At 37.6% G+C, this 23,174-nt stretch overlaps 1 protein-coding gene across 1 annotated transcript; it reads right to left on the minus strand.

Annotated features, from left to right (window-relative positions):
- Window position 1: 1 nt before the first annotated feature.
- lpgat1 (lysophosphatidylglycerol acyltransferase 1) lies at window positions 2-21,836 on the minus strand. Its single transcript, XM_056764201.1, has 8 exons — window positions 21,265-21,836; window positions 19,847-20,099; window positions 12,525-12,643; window positions 12,296-12,391; window positions 11,900-12,176; window positions 10,264-10,390; window positions 2,352-2,458; window positions 2-2,263 (listed from the first exon to the last, which is right to left on the minus strand). Exons 2-8 carry the CDS (start codon window positions 20,082-20,084, stop codon window positions 2,112-2,114), a joined length of 1,116 nt encoding a protein of 371 aa, XP_056620179.1. The 5' UTR covers window positions 20,085-20,099; window positions 21,265-21,836; the 3' UTR covers window positions 2-2,111.
- Window positions 21,837-23,174: the final 1,338 nt, after the last annotated feature.

A 23,174-nucleotide genomic window follows, 5' to 3' on the forward strand; every position in this document is an offset into this window, starting at 1 on the left:
GTCACTGCTGCTCGTGATTTTTATTCCAGCACAATTAATTTGTGTTGTAAAATGTCTGGGTAGCTAGGAAGAGAAACAGGAGTACAAAATGAAATGTATGGACCATTCTATCGTAATTTGGTTAAATCGCTAATATATAGACATCTCACTTTTTTTCAACATAAAACCATACTTAACAAAACAATGTTACGTCTCCATCATACAGACAGCGTGGAGGGGGCGAGGAACCCAATGTCTCTCACGTCTGAAGGGAGCTCCTGGCGGTGAGGTTCAAGGTGACGTATCTTGCTCCCAATGCAGTCTGCATCTAACTTGGCTTTCGCTTAAGTCTCGTGGCGTCATTCACATTTCAGTCTGGCAAGCTATGGACACAGAGATCACTTTCAAAGGTGACATGGCTTAGGTCGAGGGGGAAGTGACAAAACGGTGCAACGTTTTCAACTAAAAATATCTAATTTGTACATCTAAGCATCGTTCCTTTAAATCGCCACAACATGGGCATTTTTTGTTTAGTACATTATTGCTGGACCAACCATATTCTCTTTCGATACGAGGAGCGCACAGAGACGACTCGGTTGTGGCGTTCTCCCCGTAAACGCACAAAAACAGTTCCGATTTCACGCATGGAAAACATGATGCTTTTAGCAATTTTGTCTCAAGGTTGCGGAAAACGTTTCCTTTTCGCTCCACGAGCTCGGATCCATTTCCCTCAAGATAGTCAAAAGCTAGTCTAAAACATTTTGTGCCTTAACACAAAATAAAAGGTAATCTACATCTCCGCTCCTTCTGTCCGGCAGCAGAAACGACGTTCCTTCTGATGAACATAAAAAAGGGCCACGCCATCGCTCGAGAAGAGAGCGAACGGCATCCGGCTCAGTCTTCATTCTTAAACATTAGTAAAAATGCTTCAACTCAACAACGTTACAGCATGGACTCCATTCTGTACAAGATTAAACAAACAACGAGGATAAAGAACTCAACTAAATAAAATAAACTCGACTGTTAAACAGATTTGCCAACACTCTGATAGAACATGAAGCAACCAGACAGTATGTGCATCTAAAACACAGGAAGGAAAAGGGCAGTCACACAATCACACAGGCAGGTTACGCTGTCACGTTTACAGAAATGCGACCAAAACAAACAAAAATAAAAAGTGAACAAAATTAAAATCTTTTTTTAGGACAATGAAGTTCAGTCAGTAGAATGTCAGCCCCCTTCAAGCCGACGATATAAGCATATGGCTTAAATATCTGTAAAACTATGGAGATGAGGGGCTGCGTTTTTCCTATCGGATGTCTGTTGTGTGGCAGTCGTGTGATGCACGTAGATGTGTCTGTATGGCGTCGATTGTGTAAAGTCACGAAATGACACGCTCTTATCATGGCCCCGTAATGTTTTATGCACATTAAAACGAGAACCAGGTTCCTCATCGAAAACGTCCTTCCCGTCCAAACCAGGTGCCCGGTCCTTGTAAACAATATTACAAACGCTCTACCATCTCTCAATACTGACAATACACGCAGATAACAGCGTCCAGTTGACACGAGACAAAAGAGCCACGAGGGAGAAATGATAGGGGATCGGCTCACACCGAAGAGGGGACGAGGATTCATAGTGCAAAGAAAGCCAGAGGAGGCTCTTCCAAACAGGACCGAAGTCTCTGGAACAAAAATCTGTCATCCCGCTTGGTGTTCGTCTCAGAAGGGGTGGGGGGAGCTCACGTGGCGAGACGTGGAAATGAAAGACGTGAGAGATCTATCTCTGACTTTTTCCTGAGCCTAATTTTGATTGTAGTAAAAACGAAACCCCATGTTTATGAGTAAACAATGAGATGTGCATCATTTTCTCTCTGCATGTGAGCGCGCATGTGTAAACATGTTGTACTGGTTCTATGCAAATCTAAAGGATAAAAGCATGTCTGCATGGGCAGATGGGATCGGGTGGATGTGTCCTTCCGTAGTAAAGATGGGGTAGGCCGTGATCGAAAACAGCAGCTCGAGACGTTCTGCAGGTACATTCAAGCGTCCGGCAGAGGAGAACGGCAATCTGGACTCGTGGTCTCTGGCTTTTCCTCCTCTGTCCAGCACGTTGGGGTCTCCACAGAGCTGTTAGAAGAAGCAGCAGTAGACGTGATGTAGAATGCTGTACCACAGGTAGCCTGAGGCGAAGGCGAACGTTTGGACAAAAACCAGCCAGGCGTTGTCTGGGATCATATTTCGGGAGACCGTCTCCTTTTGGCCCTCTAGTGGGGGGAAAGTTCCTGCAAGATAACGGATGGAAAGTGAGTTTGAGCGCAGGAGGAATATTTACAGCTAACAGATTCAGTCACTTTGGTTTAATCGAGCTACCTGTCTTGTAGAAGTGATCCAGAAGTTTCTCCTTTTCCACAAATCGCTGATACAGCCAATCTGTCAGAGCATTAGTTTCTACTGGCACATCCTTTATAGCGTATGTCCTAAAACATACATTTAATTATGGTTAATGCATTACTGATGATTAATAAACATTGAAAGTAAAACATACATTTGTGGCTCCAGATGATGTGAAATACAGCCCTGTATTGTAGCCCTGTGGCAATATCCTATTGGTTGAGCTGTGCATGTGACCCTGTCAATGTGTTTTGAAAGATTTACTGCTTTAAACTTCTCTCTTTAAGGGATTAACTACATTCCTCTTAATTTTTCGTGCAAATGTCAACCGTAAGATGAAAATCAATTAAGTTTTTACCAAAAGTTTTTCTCCGGACTGATATGTCAGATTGGGTCAATATGGTGAAGTCACTCTTATTGTTTTTAAAACATTGTTTTTTTATAGTCAGGTTAGTGAATTGTCACATCCATAACGGCCTATTTTCCTCATAAGTGGGGACAGCAAATTATAATATAAAAACTGTTTTATGTTCTATGAAGAGCCATTGCTTTTCCATTTGATGGGTATAATTGCTTCTGGTTTGTACATTTGAATTCTCAGAAATACCACAAAGTATGTAGTCTCTCAAATATGTGCATCTTTTTTTTCCCTCCTTTAAAACAGAAAACTCATCCATAGAGTGATATTTTCCTGATGTCTATCATTGGACAAAAAAGGTATCATTAAAATATAAACATATGATTCAATATATTGATAATAAATGCATTCTGTGCGAGTTGACATTAAAAATTTTGACTGAAATTATCCCATTCATACAGCGGGAATTCTTTGTTAAAATTGTTTTATTAATCAGTGTCAGGCCTATTTAGTCATTTTATTGTACATACAGAAAATTTGTTTAAAACCATGAATGTTGTCAATTTTATAAATAGTTGAGTGTAATTGGAAAAATCTAAATTAATCAAAATATTGTGATATTTGTATCGCAAACCCCATATCTTAGATCTTATAGCTTTCTTACTATTTATTGAAGAAAAGACTGAATTGTATACAACAAAATTATGTTTTAATTTTGAATTAGCTATACAATCTGACAACAGACCGGTTCGATAAGTGCATTCTATGGCTACTATCAAAAAGGCAGACTTAAAGGAATAGTTCACTTTAAAATGAAAATGTCATGATAATATTTACAAAGTATATATGTTTTCTTGGAAAATGACTAATCGTGTCGCTAGACAACACCCTTATTCAGGGGCTGGTGTCGTGTAGAGTCTTTTAAAGCTGCGAAGCAAATGAATTGTGGACATTAATTATATGGATTTTCTTTCCAAGGATAGGAACCTTGGAACCAAGAAAGAAACATGATGTTGTATGACAAGTGGCGGAGTAAAATATGAAAATTTACATTTTAAAGTGAACGATTCATTTAAAGAATGTTTTCATATTGCTCCTGCATATTTTGTCGTCTCCCCCCAATATGGAGAAAAAAGTTAGAATGTGTGCTCTCCTCCGACACATTATGGTGCTCATGAGGGGTCAGCATGTCCAAATCCAACTTGCAACATCCAAAACCCCCCCAAAACGCAATGAAGACCCACAGAATAAAAATGCAAGCACAAAAGAAGAGTCTTCATCAATCTTCCTCGGATCTCTCACAGATAGCATGATGAAGTGAAGAGCTCAGCTATTTACCTTGCTGAGTGCTGAACACACTGACAGGTTTAGCATTTGTGCTGATTTACACTTACATACTGTCGCTAGCAGTTTAAAAACACCCTGAAACGCTGCCTGTGCAAACCTGAAACATCTCTTTCAAACAAACAAACAGTACTGACAGGACATATCTGACAAAATGATCCCGTATAATGAACTCGATGGGTGTAAGCTTTCACGTATACAGTTATGCATTCAGTTATACAGAACACTAATAATTCTGTATCGCTACCGATATGGGGAGACCGGAGCACGTTATAAAGTTTATACACTTTTCTTCAGATTAACAGAATATAACAAATCTGAGTGACATCTTTTGGTGCAAGAAACTAATATGTGACTGATGAGTGCTTTACAATAAGCAGTGAGTGAACACAGTATAAATCATCCTTAATATTTCATGTCCATTTATTACTTATAAATAATTAACACATAAACATAACGCTGGTTTAATATGGTACTGATTCTTGTCACTGTCCAGTATCAAATGTAACTTTCCTATCTCTGATTGAAACACAGAAACACACATTTACTCTTACATTCATCTATACATCTTATCTCTCTTTTGACTTGTTTATCCTCACCCCTATTTCATCTACCACACAAATCAATAAGTGTGGAGTAATAAGGCCCTAGGGGACAAATTCCAGACAATAGCATGAGATACGCACCGGGGGAACGCAAGTCACCTGAGATCCACGCCAGGCACAGATCTATAGGCTGGATCACGTGTTCACACTATGAGAGGATCATTTAACACCATAAAGATTATCCCCACACACGCTGTCACGCCCTACCAGTTTTCGCAACTTCAACATTATGAGGTGTGTTTTGCAAGTTGCTTTATATCGCAGGTCAGTGAGTAATGAACGTCAAAACACTTTTGGGTCCCATTATACAGAACCAAAGACCTAGCCGATATGTGCGAAACTTCAGGAGTTTTTGAAGCTCTCACGTAATGTAAATATGCTTACATTGCAACTTGCTCCCTCAAGACTCCTTCACATCTTCATTGAAATAAAGCATGATCCCCAATTACACATCTCTGTCACACCACCAGCTCGCCTTACTGCCACTCTTTTCCTTTTTCTGATGATGATGATTATAATTTGAGCGACTCGATATAAAATACACATAATATATTGTATATGAATTAATACCCTAGGTCATTAGTACTATTCAGTGCCATTTCAAAGCAGTAACTTTCCATTAAACCTGTTAAGCTTTCCACGATTTATCATTTCAGTTAAACTAGGGCTTGTTAAACTATAAGAAAAATATACTGGTTTAGATGAGAATATTATGGTGTAATCATTTTTACCGGAGTTTTATTTTTACTATGCGAGAACGGCCAAATGTCCACCCTGTTACAGAACATTCTCACATCAGTGAACTATTCTGAAAAAGAAGACAACGTAGATAAAAGAGTGATACTTACTCTGTGTCTTGTAGATGATCAAATTGTATGCTACTTCCTGAGAATTATGTGACTAGAGGAGCAACCAGCGGGCTTTGTTAGAGAGACCACAATCACAGTAGCAGGGGGGACAATTATCTCAGGGACACAAATTTATTTAAAGATTTTAACAATATAAAATATATTCATAACAAAGGCTGAGGGATAGTGTTCAGTAAAAGTGTGTAGTATTTATTTTATTTTTAGTGCATGTTTTTTCCTAGTCAGGCTGTGGCAATCCTCGTTCAGGATTGCCACATCCACAACGGTACATATTAATCATAGATAGGCATATGAAAAGTAAAACACAGTAACTATATGTTCTATGAAGAGGCATCCCTTCTCCGTTTGTTGGGTATTCTTGCTTCAGGTTTGTGCATTTTAATTCACAGAAATCTAACAAAGTTTGTCATCTCCAAAAAATGTCACATCCATAACGCCTGTTTATTTCCCTTTTTTAAATAGAAAACCTGTGCATTGACTGATCATTTTTTCTTATATATATTTTTTTTTTACAAGGTTTTAGTGAAATATAAACAGATGGTTCAGTATATTGGCAACAAAATGTTTTTATGTCACGTCTATAACGCAAAATGTCACATCCATAATGCTGGAATTGCCCATTTGTAAATGAAGTTCAGCATACAGTACGTGACTGTGGACACGACCATTCAGCCTACTTTCACTTAAATTAAGAGTAATTACTTTAAATGTAATTTAATTGTAAGAACATTTCATTGTGTTCTATGGTGAAGATGGGTTAATTATACAAGATAAGCTTTACAAAATGTTTGTAATCCCATTTTAAAATAAAATATACCCTAATATGTAATAATATGTCTTGGGGACTCAAATGGCACGAACAGTAGGATTGACCCCCATGAGTTTATCACCAGGTTGCAATATGAAATGCAATATAATTAAAAATTCATACAGAGTTCATAGATGCAGAGAGCAGATTGACTAACTACAGGCACAAACGTGACACTCCATAATTCAACCAAAAGTGTAAAATAGCTTTACACTCATGTAGCCACTCATTGATGAACTTGTCACACCCTCATGTTATCTCCTATAAGCCGAAACCAAAAAGTTTACAACAGCATGTCGCACAACTGCGCTATAAACGCCACAATCTTTGTACAATGGGTCGACACTGTTTACCTGAAAGATCGACCCAACCCAAACATTACTAAGAGGAGTCAACACAAAACCATGTTCCTATACAAACCAAGGTGCCCCAAACTAAATATAAAAAGCAAACAAATTGTTTAAACATGTATGAGCTCATTGTGTTTAATCTGCCATGAACATGTCTGAGTAAAAGCACCAAGCTATCTCAGCTCTGAAGCAGAGGTTGCACTTTTCATTCTCCTTCATTTTGACTGACAGGCTCGTAAAAAATCCATCATAATTAATTTTTACCCGTCACTATGGTGTAAGGTGATATTACATGCCAAATAAATGAGCATGTTTGTCACATCATTGCGACGTACATGTGTTCTGTGAATTTACTGTATTTTAATACCCAATAAAGCGGACGTCGTTTACAAATTTAATGGTTTTGTTGTCAGACATAATTACTAATTACAGACAAATGTTCATATGTCCATCAACAGTGACAGGTGCTTGTACAAGCTCTTCTGTAATCATTCATTTATTCACTTACAAGTAACATTAAGCTGCTGTTAGGTCATGAACGGAGAAGACACAGGGACACACTTTTCCACTCACAGAAAGTGAGGTTTATCCAAAATGACGCTAGTCGCTGTTGCTCTCTGAAGGAAAAAAGTCTATAAACAACAAAGCTCTGGCTTGTGCGCACATGTTTGAGAGGGTCTTATTTTATCTTTATCTCTGATGAAAGCAAATGATTGGATACTACCAACTAGACAACAAGGGGAATAACAAACTGTCCTCATTGTAATCCGTCAAAATGATGGACAGCCTTCAGATTTTTCTGTCACTAGTATAAAAAAATCCACCAATAACAGAGAATTTTCGGTTAACCCAACCTCTGCTCTCAAGTGAACAAGTGACCTTGAATCAATCCAGACTATACAAGCACAGGCAGACGGTTCCTCGTTTAGGCCATTTCAAAGTCAATCAAGCTAGTGATGAAGTATACATCTCCTTGAATCACCAGCTTTCCCCACCAGCCAAAGTAAAAAACGAAGTGTGAAAAGAGAAATGGTAGCCGTTCAGCACTTAGGTGAGAGTCACTGTTCAAAATGACCAATCAGCATCGTCAAAATGAGCTACGACTTAAGTGTTGTCAAGGTGATCATGACCTTGAAGTGCATCAGAACTATGGAAAGATTACAGTAGCATCTTCTAAAAATATTATCTGGCCTTTTTATGCCTTTATCCATGGCGGATGAGGGGAAACAGGTCAGCTCAGACATACTAGCATCTTGACAGTCGAACAAATCACAATTAAAGTTGGCATTTTTAGAAGAGCGCCTGCCATTTTTAGCTGCTTAAAGGAACGGTTCATCCCAAAATGAAAATTCTGTTGTCATTTACTTACCCTCAAGTTGTTCCAAACCTGTCTATATGTGTATGTTCTGCAGAACACAAAGAAAGAAATTTGGAAAAATGCCAGTAACCAAACAAAACTCATCCCACATTTACAGCCATAATATGGAAAATAAATCCCATGGGAGTCAATGGGGGATTGTGTTTAGCAGAACAAAAAAATTTAGGTGCAGTTAACGATGACAGAATTTTCATTTTGGGGGAAAGTATTCCTATAAAACAGCTTTCGTTTAATAATCCCTGGATGTTTGTGCAAAAATGATTCTGCAATATAATCGACGGACACAAGGAACCTTCTTTCATGTTGGTCAACCATTAACCTGGCACCAACAAAACACATCAAATGAAGATCAGTGTATTATTAGCTTACATTGCCAACCATCATTAACTCGACACTTTTGTTTCTCTGTGAGGCTGTTGTAAGGCAGCGGTGGAGATAAAACTGCAGCCAGTGAGCTGATGAGAGTATAAGAGCTCATAAATCACAGCTCTGCCGTCTGGACTCCCACTGAATCAGCATAAAGCAGAACAAAAGCATGGAAAATAACGTCAGTTTGTTGACCCTGTGTGACCACCCTCCCACCTGCCAATAAATTCACAGGAATGCTTGAAGGAATGTTCTGGGTTCAATCCCTCACCAATCAAAACACAAAAGGGAGTATTGTTAATGACTGACAGTTTCGGTCACCATTCACAGTCACTGCAAGTCAATATCCTTGGAAATTTCTCCTCATGTTCAATGAAAGTCGGTCATGCAAGTTTGGAAACACATGGGGGCAAACAAACCCATTATAGACTAAAATTTTGATTTAAAAATTTTTTCCACAAATTCACTATTGGTATTCAAGACAGTATGAAGGAAATACCAGGATGGTCTACTGCTTCCATGATTTTTCAGTAAGCAAAACAACACTTTTCTATTCCATGAGGCCACAGGATAAAAAGTCAGCGAATTCAAAAAGATCATCAATTAAAAACACTGGAAAATGTGATGCAGACATCTCTTTTCAAGAGTACCACAAAATTAGTTCCTTGAACTGTACTATTCCTCATCTTTGGGCTTGTTGAAAGTACATCATAGGAGAACTTAGTATTAATATATACATATATCTGTAACAGCACTAAGTTATTACAATTTAATATAACCATTAATACATTTTTATACATATACATGTGTGTGTATGCGTTTATAAATACAAAATTAATATGCATAGTACACAGACATATAGTATCTAGGGATACACCAATAGGATTTTTTGGATGATACCGATTTTAACAAACAACAATCGTCCGATTTCGATATTGGTCAATTGCATATATAATAATAATCGCACTATACAATCTTAGTTATTTTTACTGCATTAAATTAAATTTGTGTGAACATGAATTGGATCCATTTGACATTTAAGATAAAAATACAACAAGACAAATCTTTAAAGGTGATTTTTGTCATCCAATATTTCTTTTATTAACAACATTAACTCATATTTGACTTAAAATAGAACATTTCTTAAATAAAGACTGTGCTGCTGTTTATATGTTTCATTAAATTATTTTGTTCAGTGTAAATCGTTGGATTATTCAGACATGCAACTCATTGCCTTCCTGCAGTTAATTTAAAAACTAAGGCCCAATAAAATCTGCGTTTTCCTTTTTTTACTACTAAAAAGAAATTAAATTTGCCCAGATGACAAAACACTTTACTATACTACAGCATTTATTCAAACTATAATAAAAAATCTAGATCTAGAAAAACTCCATTCAAATAGAGCATAATGTACAACTTTGTTAATATTAACCAGTATCTTACATCTTATGTTTTTTCGTTGACTGTATTAAGTCTACTTTCATATAATAACTAGTTTTGTAAATTTTAGTAGCAGTTTTGTCATGTTGTTAACTGGACTTTTATTTTGACTACAGACTTTTATTTTGACTACAGACTTTTATTTTGATGGCTTGCCGCAAAGTTTGACAGCAGCTTCTCTCAAATGAAAAGCTAAAATGTACCCGAGGTACATTTTTTCAAATATACGACTCCTGTATTTATAGGTGTTTTGCCGTGAATGAATACATCCAATAAAAGATTGACATTGTAACAAAACAAGTAGTCAGAAATATATAAGAGTAGGCTACCAATACAACACGACTGCTTTATGATTTGAGGAAATGATTCTTACCTGTAGTGCACATGTGTGACTGTTGGATCTCTATAACCAAAAATCCATGTCTGAATATCGATTGGTCTTGCATTAGGGTAGGCTATAGTCACATCTATTACCCACTGAATTCCTTTAGGTTTGTTACCTGAAGGGAGACAAATCAATGTCCCTATGATTTATTGTCAATAAACATTGTTCCACAATACAGTCTCAGTTTAATGAACAATTTTGCTTTCATATGCTCGGTCACTAAAATTGTATAAACCACTTGCAATTTCATACCAGCTTTGTTGTAACTTAAAACCAAAATGCTGAAGCTGAAGAATTTTAATTTTAAATGATCTTTTCTATATACATGAAGAGTTAAGTTAATTTGTCCCATTTTTTTGTGTACGCATGACTTTAAATGTATTCTGAGATTACAATGCCCGTCTCCGCATATTTAATGAGAGATATAACTAATAACTTGATGTCATTATCTTGTTTAACCGGTATTAGGTTATTTTAGCCTGCCAGAATTCAGGCTTCATAAGTTGACAACTACATATAAGCCCCATTAAGCAGAAGGTCTGTGCTCCAAACGTAACAGAAGAGATCCACCCAGACAGGAAGTTTAATGTAGAAATCAAAGTTGTGTGGGAAGTACAACACACATCGGTACAATGGATCAATTATACAAGGAAGTATCAACATTTTTCAATGTGGCTATTCGTCGATGAAAGGAAGTCCCATCTTTATTTACAGTCAGAAAGCTATTGTGTATTAAATTGTGAATATCCACATGCTGATGACTGTCTAAATGTGTTGCAATGCAAGTTAATGTGAACTAGGGCTGTTAAATGATTAATAGATGCATCCAGATTAATATTTGTTTACACAAAATATATGTCTGTACTGTGCATATTTATTTAGTATTTAAAAAAACATACACGTACATATATTTACTTAAGAAAAATATAAAAATCAATAAATGTATATATATTTGAAATTTACGTAAATATACATACATGTAAATTGTTGCTAAATATTAGGGCTGCCCAATATATTTCGAAATACCGCAAATGTGGATAACGTAATATTTTGCAATAACTGATTTATTTTTAAAAAGTTACACACAGACCACTTTGGATGACGTAAACAACGCTGATCCAAAAGAACTTCATGTTCCAGTTTTTTAACACTACCAAATGGTGGAAGAAAATACATTGGAACATTTTTAACCAAATCGAAAATGTTAAACAAACATCTTAGTTTCAATTATAAATGTGAGATATAAAAAACGGAAACTGGAAGTCGGTTCTGGACCAGTACTTACATCTTGCGAAGTGGTCAATAGTCTGTAAGTTTTAGGTTGATGCAGATAGAAAAATAAATATAATTTTGCATCATTTAGCACAGCCCTACTAAATATATACGTACACATGTGTATGTGTTTATACATACAAAGCAAATATGTACAGTACATATCATGAATTTTGTGTGTAAACACATTGAATACTTATATAATGACTATGGTTTCGTACGAGTAAAGCACTACAATTGTCAAACCAAATTAGTTTTTTTTGCAAGCAGAGAAGCCTGGGAAACAAAGCCAGATAAAGCTGCTTGAGCTTAAACAAAACAAAACATACAAGGCATTGCTGTGACTTCTTACTTTGACTCTGTGGACTTCCCTCTGTACCCAGAATGCCATTCTCCTGCTGGGGTCCCAGGATCTTCAAAATGACCTGTGTGGCACCCAACCGTGGCAGTGTAACGTGAGTAAGGTGTGGCAAGTCATTCTTTTTGGCGAATGCCTGACTTGTTTCTCGCCTCTTTCTCAGGAAGCCGCCCTCAGGAAACAGTACGATCCACTTCCTGTCTCTGCTGTAGTAATACTTTTCCAGGTGTTCCTTCAGGTAAACCAGCTGTTTTTCTCGATATGCTTTACCCTGTAGGTGATTCATTAAAAAAGTGTGTGTCAACATAAGGTTAAAATAAATTTCTTTTGCACGTAGACACGACTTGTCTAGGTCTTCACTAAAAGTGAAGGATACAAGTGACAACTAACCTGTCTAATGAAGAAATCTCCGTGAATCAGGGACACAACTCCAAAATTGGTATATTTAAAAACATGGTCCATCAACCACATCATCTTTCGTACAACCTGGATAGGAAAGCATTCAACACCTGATTATAAACCGGAAATTTGACAAAAAAAATAACATTTACCTCATAACTTAGCATCAGAGCGGAGCATGCTCCCAAACCAATCCCAGCCCAACTAGAGGAGCGCTTACCGTGCCCTTGTCCTGCAAGCACATCATCAAAGTGCACACATCACCCGTGGCTTGATGGTTGACTATCACCATGGCTTCTTCTTCAGACATTGGCCTCACATCATCTCCCCATTCTGTTACTACAGCCAAAAGAAACACACATTACTCAGACATTCATATCATAAAAAACATTTATCTATTTTAGCTATTTTATCAAGCAATACTAGAACTTCAAGACTTCAAGATTGCTGGATAGCAGGTCAAAGATCCTCGTTCCACTACTCTTCTATACTTTGCACTTAAAACTGTTTTTAAAGAACCCTGTGAAGATACGGAAACTCAACGACACTTTCGGAGAGGTCATTGCGAGTCATGGCACGGATAACTGCCTCTGCTGTTACCAGAGACAAGGATCACAAACGGTTGAGGTCACCTGACATGACCAGTTACGGTGGACCCGTGTTTGCTAAAAAGGAACCCCTAGACCTTGAATAAACAAATTGTATTTGCTTACAGACAACAGGACATCAAGCAGGGCGACTAAGATTTCAAAGTGGACGTGCTAAAGTGCGGTCACACAATCTGCAAAACTCAAGTGACAGAAATGTGTGTACACAGAAAGGGCATTGTGGGTTGACTAATTATGGCCTTATTTTGAAATGGTGAACTATACCTTTAAAGACAAACACAGGTAACATCTATAGTATCAAAAAGCTGACAATTCAATTTAATCGCATCCAGAATAAAAGTGTTTAAATGATATATGTCTGTGTACTGTTCATATAATTTGTTTATTTATAAACACATACATATTTAAAAAATATATACATTTTAAAAGTAAATACATGTCAATATAATATTAATAGGCGGAACAAGTGTAGCAGCAAAGATCAGCAACAGGAGTCAGATTTAATTAATCTTGTGAGGAGATAAGAGAGCCGACTGACAAGACGATGGTGTAGGCTTTTGTGTAAGCAGTGTCATTAAGAGCTGGTTAAGTTTTTATTTCATTTTTGTTCTAATTTTAAAAAGCCATTTCTTTAACATAAACGTTTTTGGTTTCATAGTCTCTTTCTTATTTATTTGCACAGTGTGTGCAGTGATTAGGCTAGTCGTTTTATTGACACAGGCCACTTTTATAATTTCCGTTTCTTATTTATTTTTTGCTTAATGAGTGTCGTGATTATTCGTTTTGTTATAGGCAACCTGTCTGACGTTAAGGTTTTTTATATTCGTTTCGTTTCATATTTTTTTGCATGGTGTGTCCAGTGGTTATTCGTTTTGTAAGGTCTGTGTTTAATATACGCAAATGTCATTGTACTTTCTTTGTAGTTTTGTGTGTGTGTGGTTTTTTTTTTTAAGAAATTTATTAAACCCTCCATTAATTTAAGCAATTGCTGTTCCAAATTTCTGCTTATGGTCATATCCCTAATGCATGCACATTTTTTCTAAATATAAACATGTTATGTATGCATTTATAAAATCAAAGGAAATATGCACAGTGCACAGACTAGGGATGTTCATTTTGACCGATTAACCGTTGAACGATAGTAAAAATTTCGGATAAACGATTTAAAAGGTAAATAATATTGATATATTTTTGTTAATAATAATAATAATAATAACAACAAGAGCTACAAGCAGCACAACCGGGGCCAAGCCAACACTTTAGCCGTTTTACCCAGTGTACCCACCAAACGCAGCCCACACTTCGCCCATATGCCAACACACTTCAACCAGTGTACCCACAGCATGCCCACACTTCCACCGGCGTACCCACATCATGCCCACACACTTCCCCCAGCGTACCCACTACATGAAATGAGACAGAGAAAAAGTAGCATATTGTATATATTTACATGTATTATAAACCACTTTAAGTTGCACTACAAACATTTCACTTTGTTTTATTTTGTTACTAAAATGATGTAACATTTCGTTTGTTTACATACTTGCATTATTTGTGCACATACTTGCACATTAAAATGTAAAATTATACAACGCAAGGTTTCGAACCAGCGACCTCTTGAACCCAAGAATTTAAAATATATCAGGTGCACCACTTATTAGTTTTGCTTCACCCAGTAGCGTTCAAGGGTTATGAAAAAATATAACAGAATAATATCTCTGGTGGCGCTGTTTTGAAAATTCAAGGGTACTTTGGGACTACAAGTTGGTGACGCATGTCAAATTTGGTGGCGATATATCACACAGTTCAAAATATATCGCAATTTATAACCAAATTCAAAATGGCGGAGTAGCCAATCGTTTCCTGTGTACATTTCATAGGGCTACCATAGACACCCATGGTTAAGAAAAAGAAGCTGAATAATTATACTGACAAGAACAATAAATGCCATTGCCCCTTCGGAGCTTAGCCCCTAATAATTCAATAATACATTATATCATACATGATTTTAGTTTTCTGTATGCTGTTAACTCACGGAGCGTGCAGACGTGTGCGACCAGGTGTAAATGCCCTTCAAAAAGTTGACGAATCTGGACAAGTGTAAATCATCTGATTGTTTAGGGCATATTTGTCAGGACTTTTTTTGCCGATTATCGATGTCGATATTAACCATTTTTTCGATTATCGACATTGGTTATTTTAAAAGCCGATTTGCCAATAATTAAATTTTGAAATGCGCTAATTGGCTCTGATGCAGCAAAGGATTTAGTGAGAACCGTCGGCCTGTGGTTTCCCTGCCTTCTTTTAGACATGACGTAAAATACAAATGCGAAATATAAATAAATAAAAACTGATTTTTGTATATTGCGTGGGTATAGCAGATCAGATTTATATCGGTTTAGCCAAGCGACATTTATTTCCTCTTTGGATATTAATCCTGGCTGGAGGAAAGCAGATGAAAAACGCGCTTCCTGAGGCGTTATCTCTGCATTCCCGGGACATCCGTAAGGGTGTTTTTTTCTGCGGGTCTAACTGTAAACAGGCTCCAGACTGTACCCAAACACAAACTTTATTTAACAAAAACTAGCCGAGCTTTGGATGGATGTAGGCCTGCTATTTTTATTTGATGAAAGGACTTTCTGACGTGAATAAACTCCTGCTGGTTTCTGTGTTTTTGTTTTGTCTTAATTTGTTAATTATTTAAGTTATGTTCTTGCCTGTTTATTTTATGTTTTGGACTTATATTATTTTAGTTTTTCTCCATTGAACAAAACAAAGAAAAAGTGAAAAATGTGAAAGAGATAATATGTGAATCAGAGATTGCGGTAACCGGAAAATTCTCAATCATTGACAGATTTTAGAACTAGTGACGGAAAAATCTGAAGGCTGTACGTCATTTTGACGGCAGTTTGTAATTCCTCTTTTTGTCGAGTTGTAGCATCCAATCATTTGTTTTCATTAGAACGTGATCGAAAGGACGCGTACGTTTCCCATTTATTACTCACAAACACCTTGTCCATTCAGAAAAGCCCATGCGGGATCATGGGAGACTCGCAGTGTGGAGCCAGGGGCATGTATAAGACGACTATGAAATTAGACACCACCGTCTAATTTGTTTCACCATAGTTTAAAAAAATATTTTCACACTTATAACAACACAGCGATCTCTTACGTTGTTTGTGGCGTTGTTTTTGGATCGGAGCCTGCAAAGCGTGCATCTGCCATTCAATAAGACCCTCTGGTCACATGTCGTTACTGACTTGAAAAATGAACATTTGTCTGTAATTAGTATTTTGTGTCTGACAACAGAAACATTAAATATGTAAACGACTTTATTGGGTATTATGCAGTAAATTCAAAGAACGTGTGTACCTCGTGATGAGATCGCAATCATGCTAATTAGCAGTTGGCACGTAATATTACTATGCACTATAGTGACGGGTAAAAATTTATGATGACAGATTTTTACAAGCCTGTCCAATGAAAAAGTTTACCACAACCTCGGATGTGAATCCATTCTTAAGAAAATTATTCTTAACTGTGTGTTCAGACCAAACGCAACTTGAGCGAATGTATCACGGTATCGCCTGTAGTCAGACACTTGAACATTTTGAGTTTACTCGCTTCATTCGCACGTCAAATTCGCTTCACTACAGACGCAACTTCACGTCATAGGCGGCCCCAGTCTCGTATATATATATTGCTCAAATTGTGTAAAGATCGTTTTTGATAACTTGTCTTATTGTCCGACCTCCTCACTCACTTTCTTCCAAGCAAGATCCTTATTATTTGTGTTTCGATAAAATTAAGATGTATCGAGAATAATCCAAATTCTCAAAACAAAAGTTTATGGCTCATGCAATCACAATTTTGAAAAATATTTTTTCATTACACTTGCTTTCGAGGTGAAAAAACGAACACAACAACATGTTGTTACCCCTTACGACAACAACAGCCAAGTGTTTTTTAGAAGATGAAAGTTGGACCTCGGACAGATCAGCACATCAAAGCAGACCGGATCGAAAGATCAAGCCGATGAGCCACATCATGTCTCTCATAATCTCATTTGCAGCCAGTTAGTGCAAAACTCAGATCAACAAGAACAGCACGGCGCTGTGCAGTTTATTTACTAAAACTGCTTAAAACAAGACTGGATGTACAGTGATCATATCAGCAAAACATCTTTTCAATGCAAATCTGCATGATTTTGCATGTAATACAGAAGCTTGGTCATGGAGACCATGTGGTAAAAAGTCATGCAAAGAAAATGCAAAGCTGCAGTCCACACCAATCCGAATAACCAGTACTACAGCAATATTAACACATCCAATACCTCCAAGGGTAATTCATTTATTGTAACTTTATCATAGGAAAATTACAATTTGGACATAAACATGTGTAAGGAGTACTGAAAGCACACATACATCTGGCAGACACCTATTTGATGTCTCCTTTTCACCTGCATGACATTTATTTGATTCTTTCATCTACGATACGTCTCGGAGACATCTGCTGTCTAGATGTTTGTAAAACATCTCTTTTTAAGAAGTTTATCAAATATTTTACAATCGCACATGTGTTTCAGACCTAAACATCTTTAGCAGACGTCTTATAGACGAACCTGTGCTATCTGGGAGACGATTGGAAAGTACAGGGTGAAGAGAGGGCTTGGCAAAGGCTTTGAGGGTGGTTGGAAGGGTGAGGTTCCGTTTTTTTTCCACGCAAACTCAGATACATCAGCAAAGAGACAGCATTACAGCAGAAGTCAATATCTTTTATTAAAGATTTAAAAAGAAAATATATGTATGGATGAAGTCATAGCAATGTGCATTAGACAAGTGGAGCGTGAGTTTGTATATCGCCTTCCCAGAAATCCAAATCCAGAAAGGTCTTGCTGGTTGAAGCATAAAGACAAGACAATGATTCTGTCGCTGACGCTTTACTAATTAACTCCTCAGCGATAAAAACAGCTCCACCAAACAGGTGAAGCATCCACATATCTTTCCAGCCCAGAGATGCCAGACAGCGGCTAAACATAAAAATGTGTACGTGTCGTACAGAATTTCTGTTGCATGTTGTGGCCACACAACTTTTATGTGATCATGGCATCGTGGCGATCTTTGTTCCAAGCACTGCATTCTTCACTTATCATGTGACCTGCGCTGCTATGTCCAGATGTTATCCTTTATCACCACATGTCAACTCACTGCAACGTTATCTCTGACGTTTATCTGGCATCAATTATGACAGATGATAATGAATTGAAGCAATGTTCTTTAAAGGCATATCAGAGGTATGAACCTGACAGCAGCCGATTGCACATCAATTAAACTGCTCTGACCTTGACAGACCAATAAAATGATTTATAATGCCATTTTACCCTTCCTGCTTTTGACGTAACATTCAAAGCCGACCTCTAAACTTTAGATAATGTCTATGTGACAATGTCGCAGCGCAACCAAACATGAGCAGGTATTCGACAAGCATCATTAACAATTGAATAGTCTAACATGTTGCATTCCAAACATTGCTTATCTCAATTTGTGAACGATTAGCTCACTGCTTACTAAGTGTAACTTAAAACTACAGAAAATACAGGTGCAAATAAAAAAGGTCTTCTGGATACAAACATAATCTGTACTCTTTAGTAGGGATGCAACGATACGTAAATTTTTGCTGATAACAATAATTCTTGAACATTGGAAGCCGATAACCGATATATTGGCCCACACACATAAAATGTTTTGCTAATAGCAGTAAGTGAATGATCATGACAGAACTGTTAGCAACGTGCTCGTGCAGCTGAAATGGTTCGACCAGAGGAAGTTCTTTCAAATTTATCGGCCAAATTGTATTATCGCCCGCTACCGATAACATTAAAAATGACCTTTTATCTTCCGATACCGATAATTTATCGTGCATCCCTACTCTTAACAGAAATCAACTCTTGATAGGTGAAGAACAACGTGTAACAAAACGTGATGCAGAATTAACAGTAGTCAAAATGTGTAACCGTAATTGTGAAAGGGAAGTTGTTCAACCACTTTATCAAGTCAACAAAAAGTATGTTTCCCAAATTGTTGAAGCTGGTCACTTTCTTTTATAAAAATGACCACCCGTGTGGTCCAGCCCTTGTGCATCTACCTCATGGTCAACACATTTTTGTGAACATCACATCTAGTTACATGTTAAAAAAAGTTTTTAAACTTTAGAATGCGACACATTAAGCAAAATGGGCCACCACCCCCTCAATCCATTCTCTGATGAATGGCGATGCTGATTCATGAAGAGATAAGTAAACAAAAATCTGCCGTGACGTTCTCACCAGGCAATAGGCAGACTCGACTGAGGGTCAATCATATATTCTGGTTGGGCAGTTTTATAATCATTGTTCATTGCATGCATTTTCCTTTGATTAATTGACTAATAATTATTTAATATATAATACAAACATGCATTAGTTAGCATTTCATTTATATGGTCAGCTGGATATCTTTGGAGGAGCACAAGAAAATCTGGGGGCCAATGCTCTCCCGGCCTTGTTTCATGCTGGTAACAGTACACTTCATAAAAGCAAAAAAGGAACCAAATCATCTTATTCAACCTTGTCTGTAAACACAAAATCAATACAAAAACAGGAGACGCTAGGCTGTACAAGTCAATAAAGACTCACGAACGGTCAATAGAAGTGCACTCAGAAGTCAAATTTGGTGCCACTGGATGAGATTCTGGCTGAAAAACTAACCCAGTCCAAGGCTCCGCTCAACCACAAATCAAAGACGTTTCACACCTCAAACTCGAATTTCGCGGCGCTGTTATTAGACATCCTCTTTACACCAGGCCCTGACAACTGCATAATACTCCTCAGCTTTGTTAATTAAAGTTCAACTTTGAATAAAACGATTTTGTTGATAAACATAAAATCCGGTCTTACCGGTGTAACCTGCACACCAGCCCCATGAAGCCACCATGGCCAGCAACCATCTGAACATGACCCCCTCGATGAACCAAAACGTGGGGGCATCCAGAAGTCTCAACGGCTGCAGTACTATCAGGTAGAGGCAGTAGGACGGGATCGCGACACAGTTATTGACAAACATGAAGGTGAAACGCAGCAGTGACTTCAGCAAGATCCAGGCCAGTTTGCGGGCCGCGTCCAGGTGAGGAGCCATTCTGTACTGTCCTGGCTGTGGGAAATAAAAGCAGAGCAAATTCAATCTCGACCCGACGCACATTATATGAAGCCAATGATCACAAGACATGAAGTTGGCAGATGTTGAATAGAAATAACAAATGGAGATATAAACCACACGGCTGGCCGCTGCTTTACCAACCGAGCTCAAATATTAATGTGCTGGCACACACTGACACCCAAGTTAGACTTTGATATCAGTAAATCACGAAAAACAAACAATGACCAACTCTGGTTGAAATTAAAATGTATTGCCTGAGGCATGTGACGAGGAGCAACTTTAGGGAACTGTGACCAAGATACGAAATACAGCATTTCATTAGAGATAAGCCAGAAGTATTGTTGCATTTGTCCTGGATTATGGCCTGCCTTAAAAAGAGGATATAGGCATAATAGCCATAACAATAACTGTCGTTTAAAAAAGGAACCTTACATTCAATCGCATAACATAAACATACGGTTTGATCGCATGCTAACAGGTCCCGATACAGTTTAACACACCCAAACAAAGCCATTTTTGTTTACGTGACTTTTATGTGTTTTATAATGAACTATACAAAGATCCTATCAATAAAAGGCATTTTTTTCAAACGGGAGACTGAATAAAGCGCTAACACGGCTAAAATGCTAACGCTACATCCAGTTTTAACAGCCGCTTCCTCAGCATTGCCAATCTCCTCAACCGAGTAGCATGTGTAACGACCACAATACAAATTCAGGAATACACGAGAACGTCATAAAACTCTTGCTGTATAATAAAAGGTTGAAATGTTTCGGTCGGGCGCTGCTGTGCTAGCATGCTAAGCTAACGCGCACTCAGGTCATTAATTCCGTTTAACGGTCACATCATACATCTGATCGGTCTTTAATTCATTTAAAATCGATGCATTTTAGTGATTGGTTTATTAATTGTGGATTTGATATTTAAACCATTTCCCATAATCTGTCCTGCACGTAAAGTGACCGCACTCTTGCTGATGCGGGTTATTAATGAGATTTGGATTTAACGTTAAGTCCTTGTCGGATCCGTTAACGCTACACACCCGACCCGAACCGGATCAGAACACAAATCCAGATTTAGTCGAAACGGCTACAATGACATCAGCACGCAAGTCTCTTTATTACCCGTCTGCTGCTCGTGTGAAAATGTGTTTTCTCACCGTGCTAATTCACAGCCCGCTGGTGAAGCTGCCGATGGATTCGGGTGGTTCGGATCGGTCACATGTAGCGAAAGATGGTCGGTGAACCCGTGAGCTTCTGATCAGTCTCGGCTCCGAGAATGCGCGTCCTGTTCGGATGCATACGCTTCAGCTCACGCGCTCATGCCGCTACCGTTACCGCTGGAATCACGCGGCCGAACCTCTGGATCTGGACGTGATCTCAAATCCCCGAATCGACCACAGCACACGACTGCGATCAGACTCATGAGCTCATCTTTATGTTTCGAATGAGGCGTGTGCTCGCTGGGCCTCACCTCCGGGATGGTGATGATGATCTCGGCTCCGTTATTCTGAACCTCCTCCTACTACAGGCCTCGGGCACGCGCAGACTCAGTGAGAAAACGCGCACCGGTCTCGGCCCAGTTCTACCAGTGGAGAACCCAAAAGTTGACCTATACAGTACTATGAACCGTAATATTTAGATATAAAGTCTTAAAATCTTGGTCTACTGTATTTCCTTCAATTTCCTAAAATACGTTGGAAAATTTAAGCTATGAAAGAATCCGAATCCAAATCTACATATTAAAATAAAACCAAAGACAATACAAATTCTGTACCGTTGTTGCACCACATTTAGTGGGAATGTCGATCAACTATGACCCCCGGTGGGCGATATACAGTATGCATGCTACGTATTTTTGTGAAATATATGTGTGAAATAATTAAAATATTCTTTCCAGGGTTCAAATTTGGCTATTTAATTTGTAAGTTACCAGCTATTCAGAACTTCTACTGGTAACAACAACAAAAACAACAACACATTTTGGGTGAGTTCGTGATTCACAGTTTTTTTTTTCTGGCGTACAATTTTGAAATACATGAATCGTGTTTAAACATATTTTAACCTTTATTGATTTTATAAAAGCTTTAAGAGGAAGAGACAAATCTTTATAGTCGATTGTCAGATATTGACCTATAGCCTACTTATTTATAGTTTGGAAGTTAGCATTTGACAATAAAAGAAGTATTATATTTACCTATATTGCAAATTAATTTATATTTTGTTGATTTTAAAGTCATGAGATAATAGTGCTATACTTACCCTGACATTCCATAAGGGATCACGGATAAAATATTGTAAAAATATGGTGTGGTTTTTTACCTGTGTGTGAAGAATCTGTTGCTCTCAAATGACAATTTTTGTTTTTTCTGCACGGTTTTTTTACACATACATTTATGTGTGCTGATCATTCACTGTGCTAAATTACCACAGTGTCACTATGACTTTTATTAGGAGCCTAATTTCAGAGGCTGTAATGATCTTCAATTGTAAATTGATATATGATTCAAATTCATTTTTTAATTCTTTAGATATGAATAGGAAAGCAGTTTATGTTTTCCAGCCTAAAGTGCGCGATCATATCTAAATAACTACTGCCCCCTGCTGTAGCACAATAAATGTTCTTGAAAACAAATTGCAATGATAACATGCTTACTTACACAAGTATGTATACTTCACATATTCATCAGTGGTTAAGTTTCTCACTGATTGAGAAAAAAACTCAGAAAATACAAGAGTTTGCACACAGCAAATAATATTTGAGTGGATAGCATTTATGAGGTCAGTTCCCCCCTATTTCACACAACTGGATATTTCCTAAAACGCTTGACAACAAAATAGCCAATAATTGTATAAATACTTTTGGAGCATTTTATTTACTGTTACATTTATCACATATCTCTACTCAGGACTGCTCACATCATGTATTATCAGTATATCAATATTTCAAAGAGGTTACTCGATTCTACCACATTTACAGTAGTGGCCAAAAGTATTGAGTGACATAAATGCTGTGTTTTGCAAAGTTTCTACTGAAGCAGTTGTGATGTTCATTCACATTGTTTAAAGA

Source organism: Triplophysa dalaica, chromosome 13 (genome assembly GCF_015846415.1).
Source record: "Triplophysa dalaica isolate WHDGS20190420 chromosome 13, ASM1584641v1, whole genome shotgun sequence".
NCBI classification, from domain to species: Eukaryota; Metazoa; Chordata; class Actinopteri; order Cypriniformes; family Nemacheilidae; genus Triplophysa; species Triplophysa dalaica.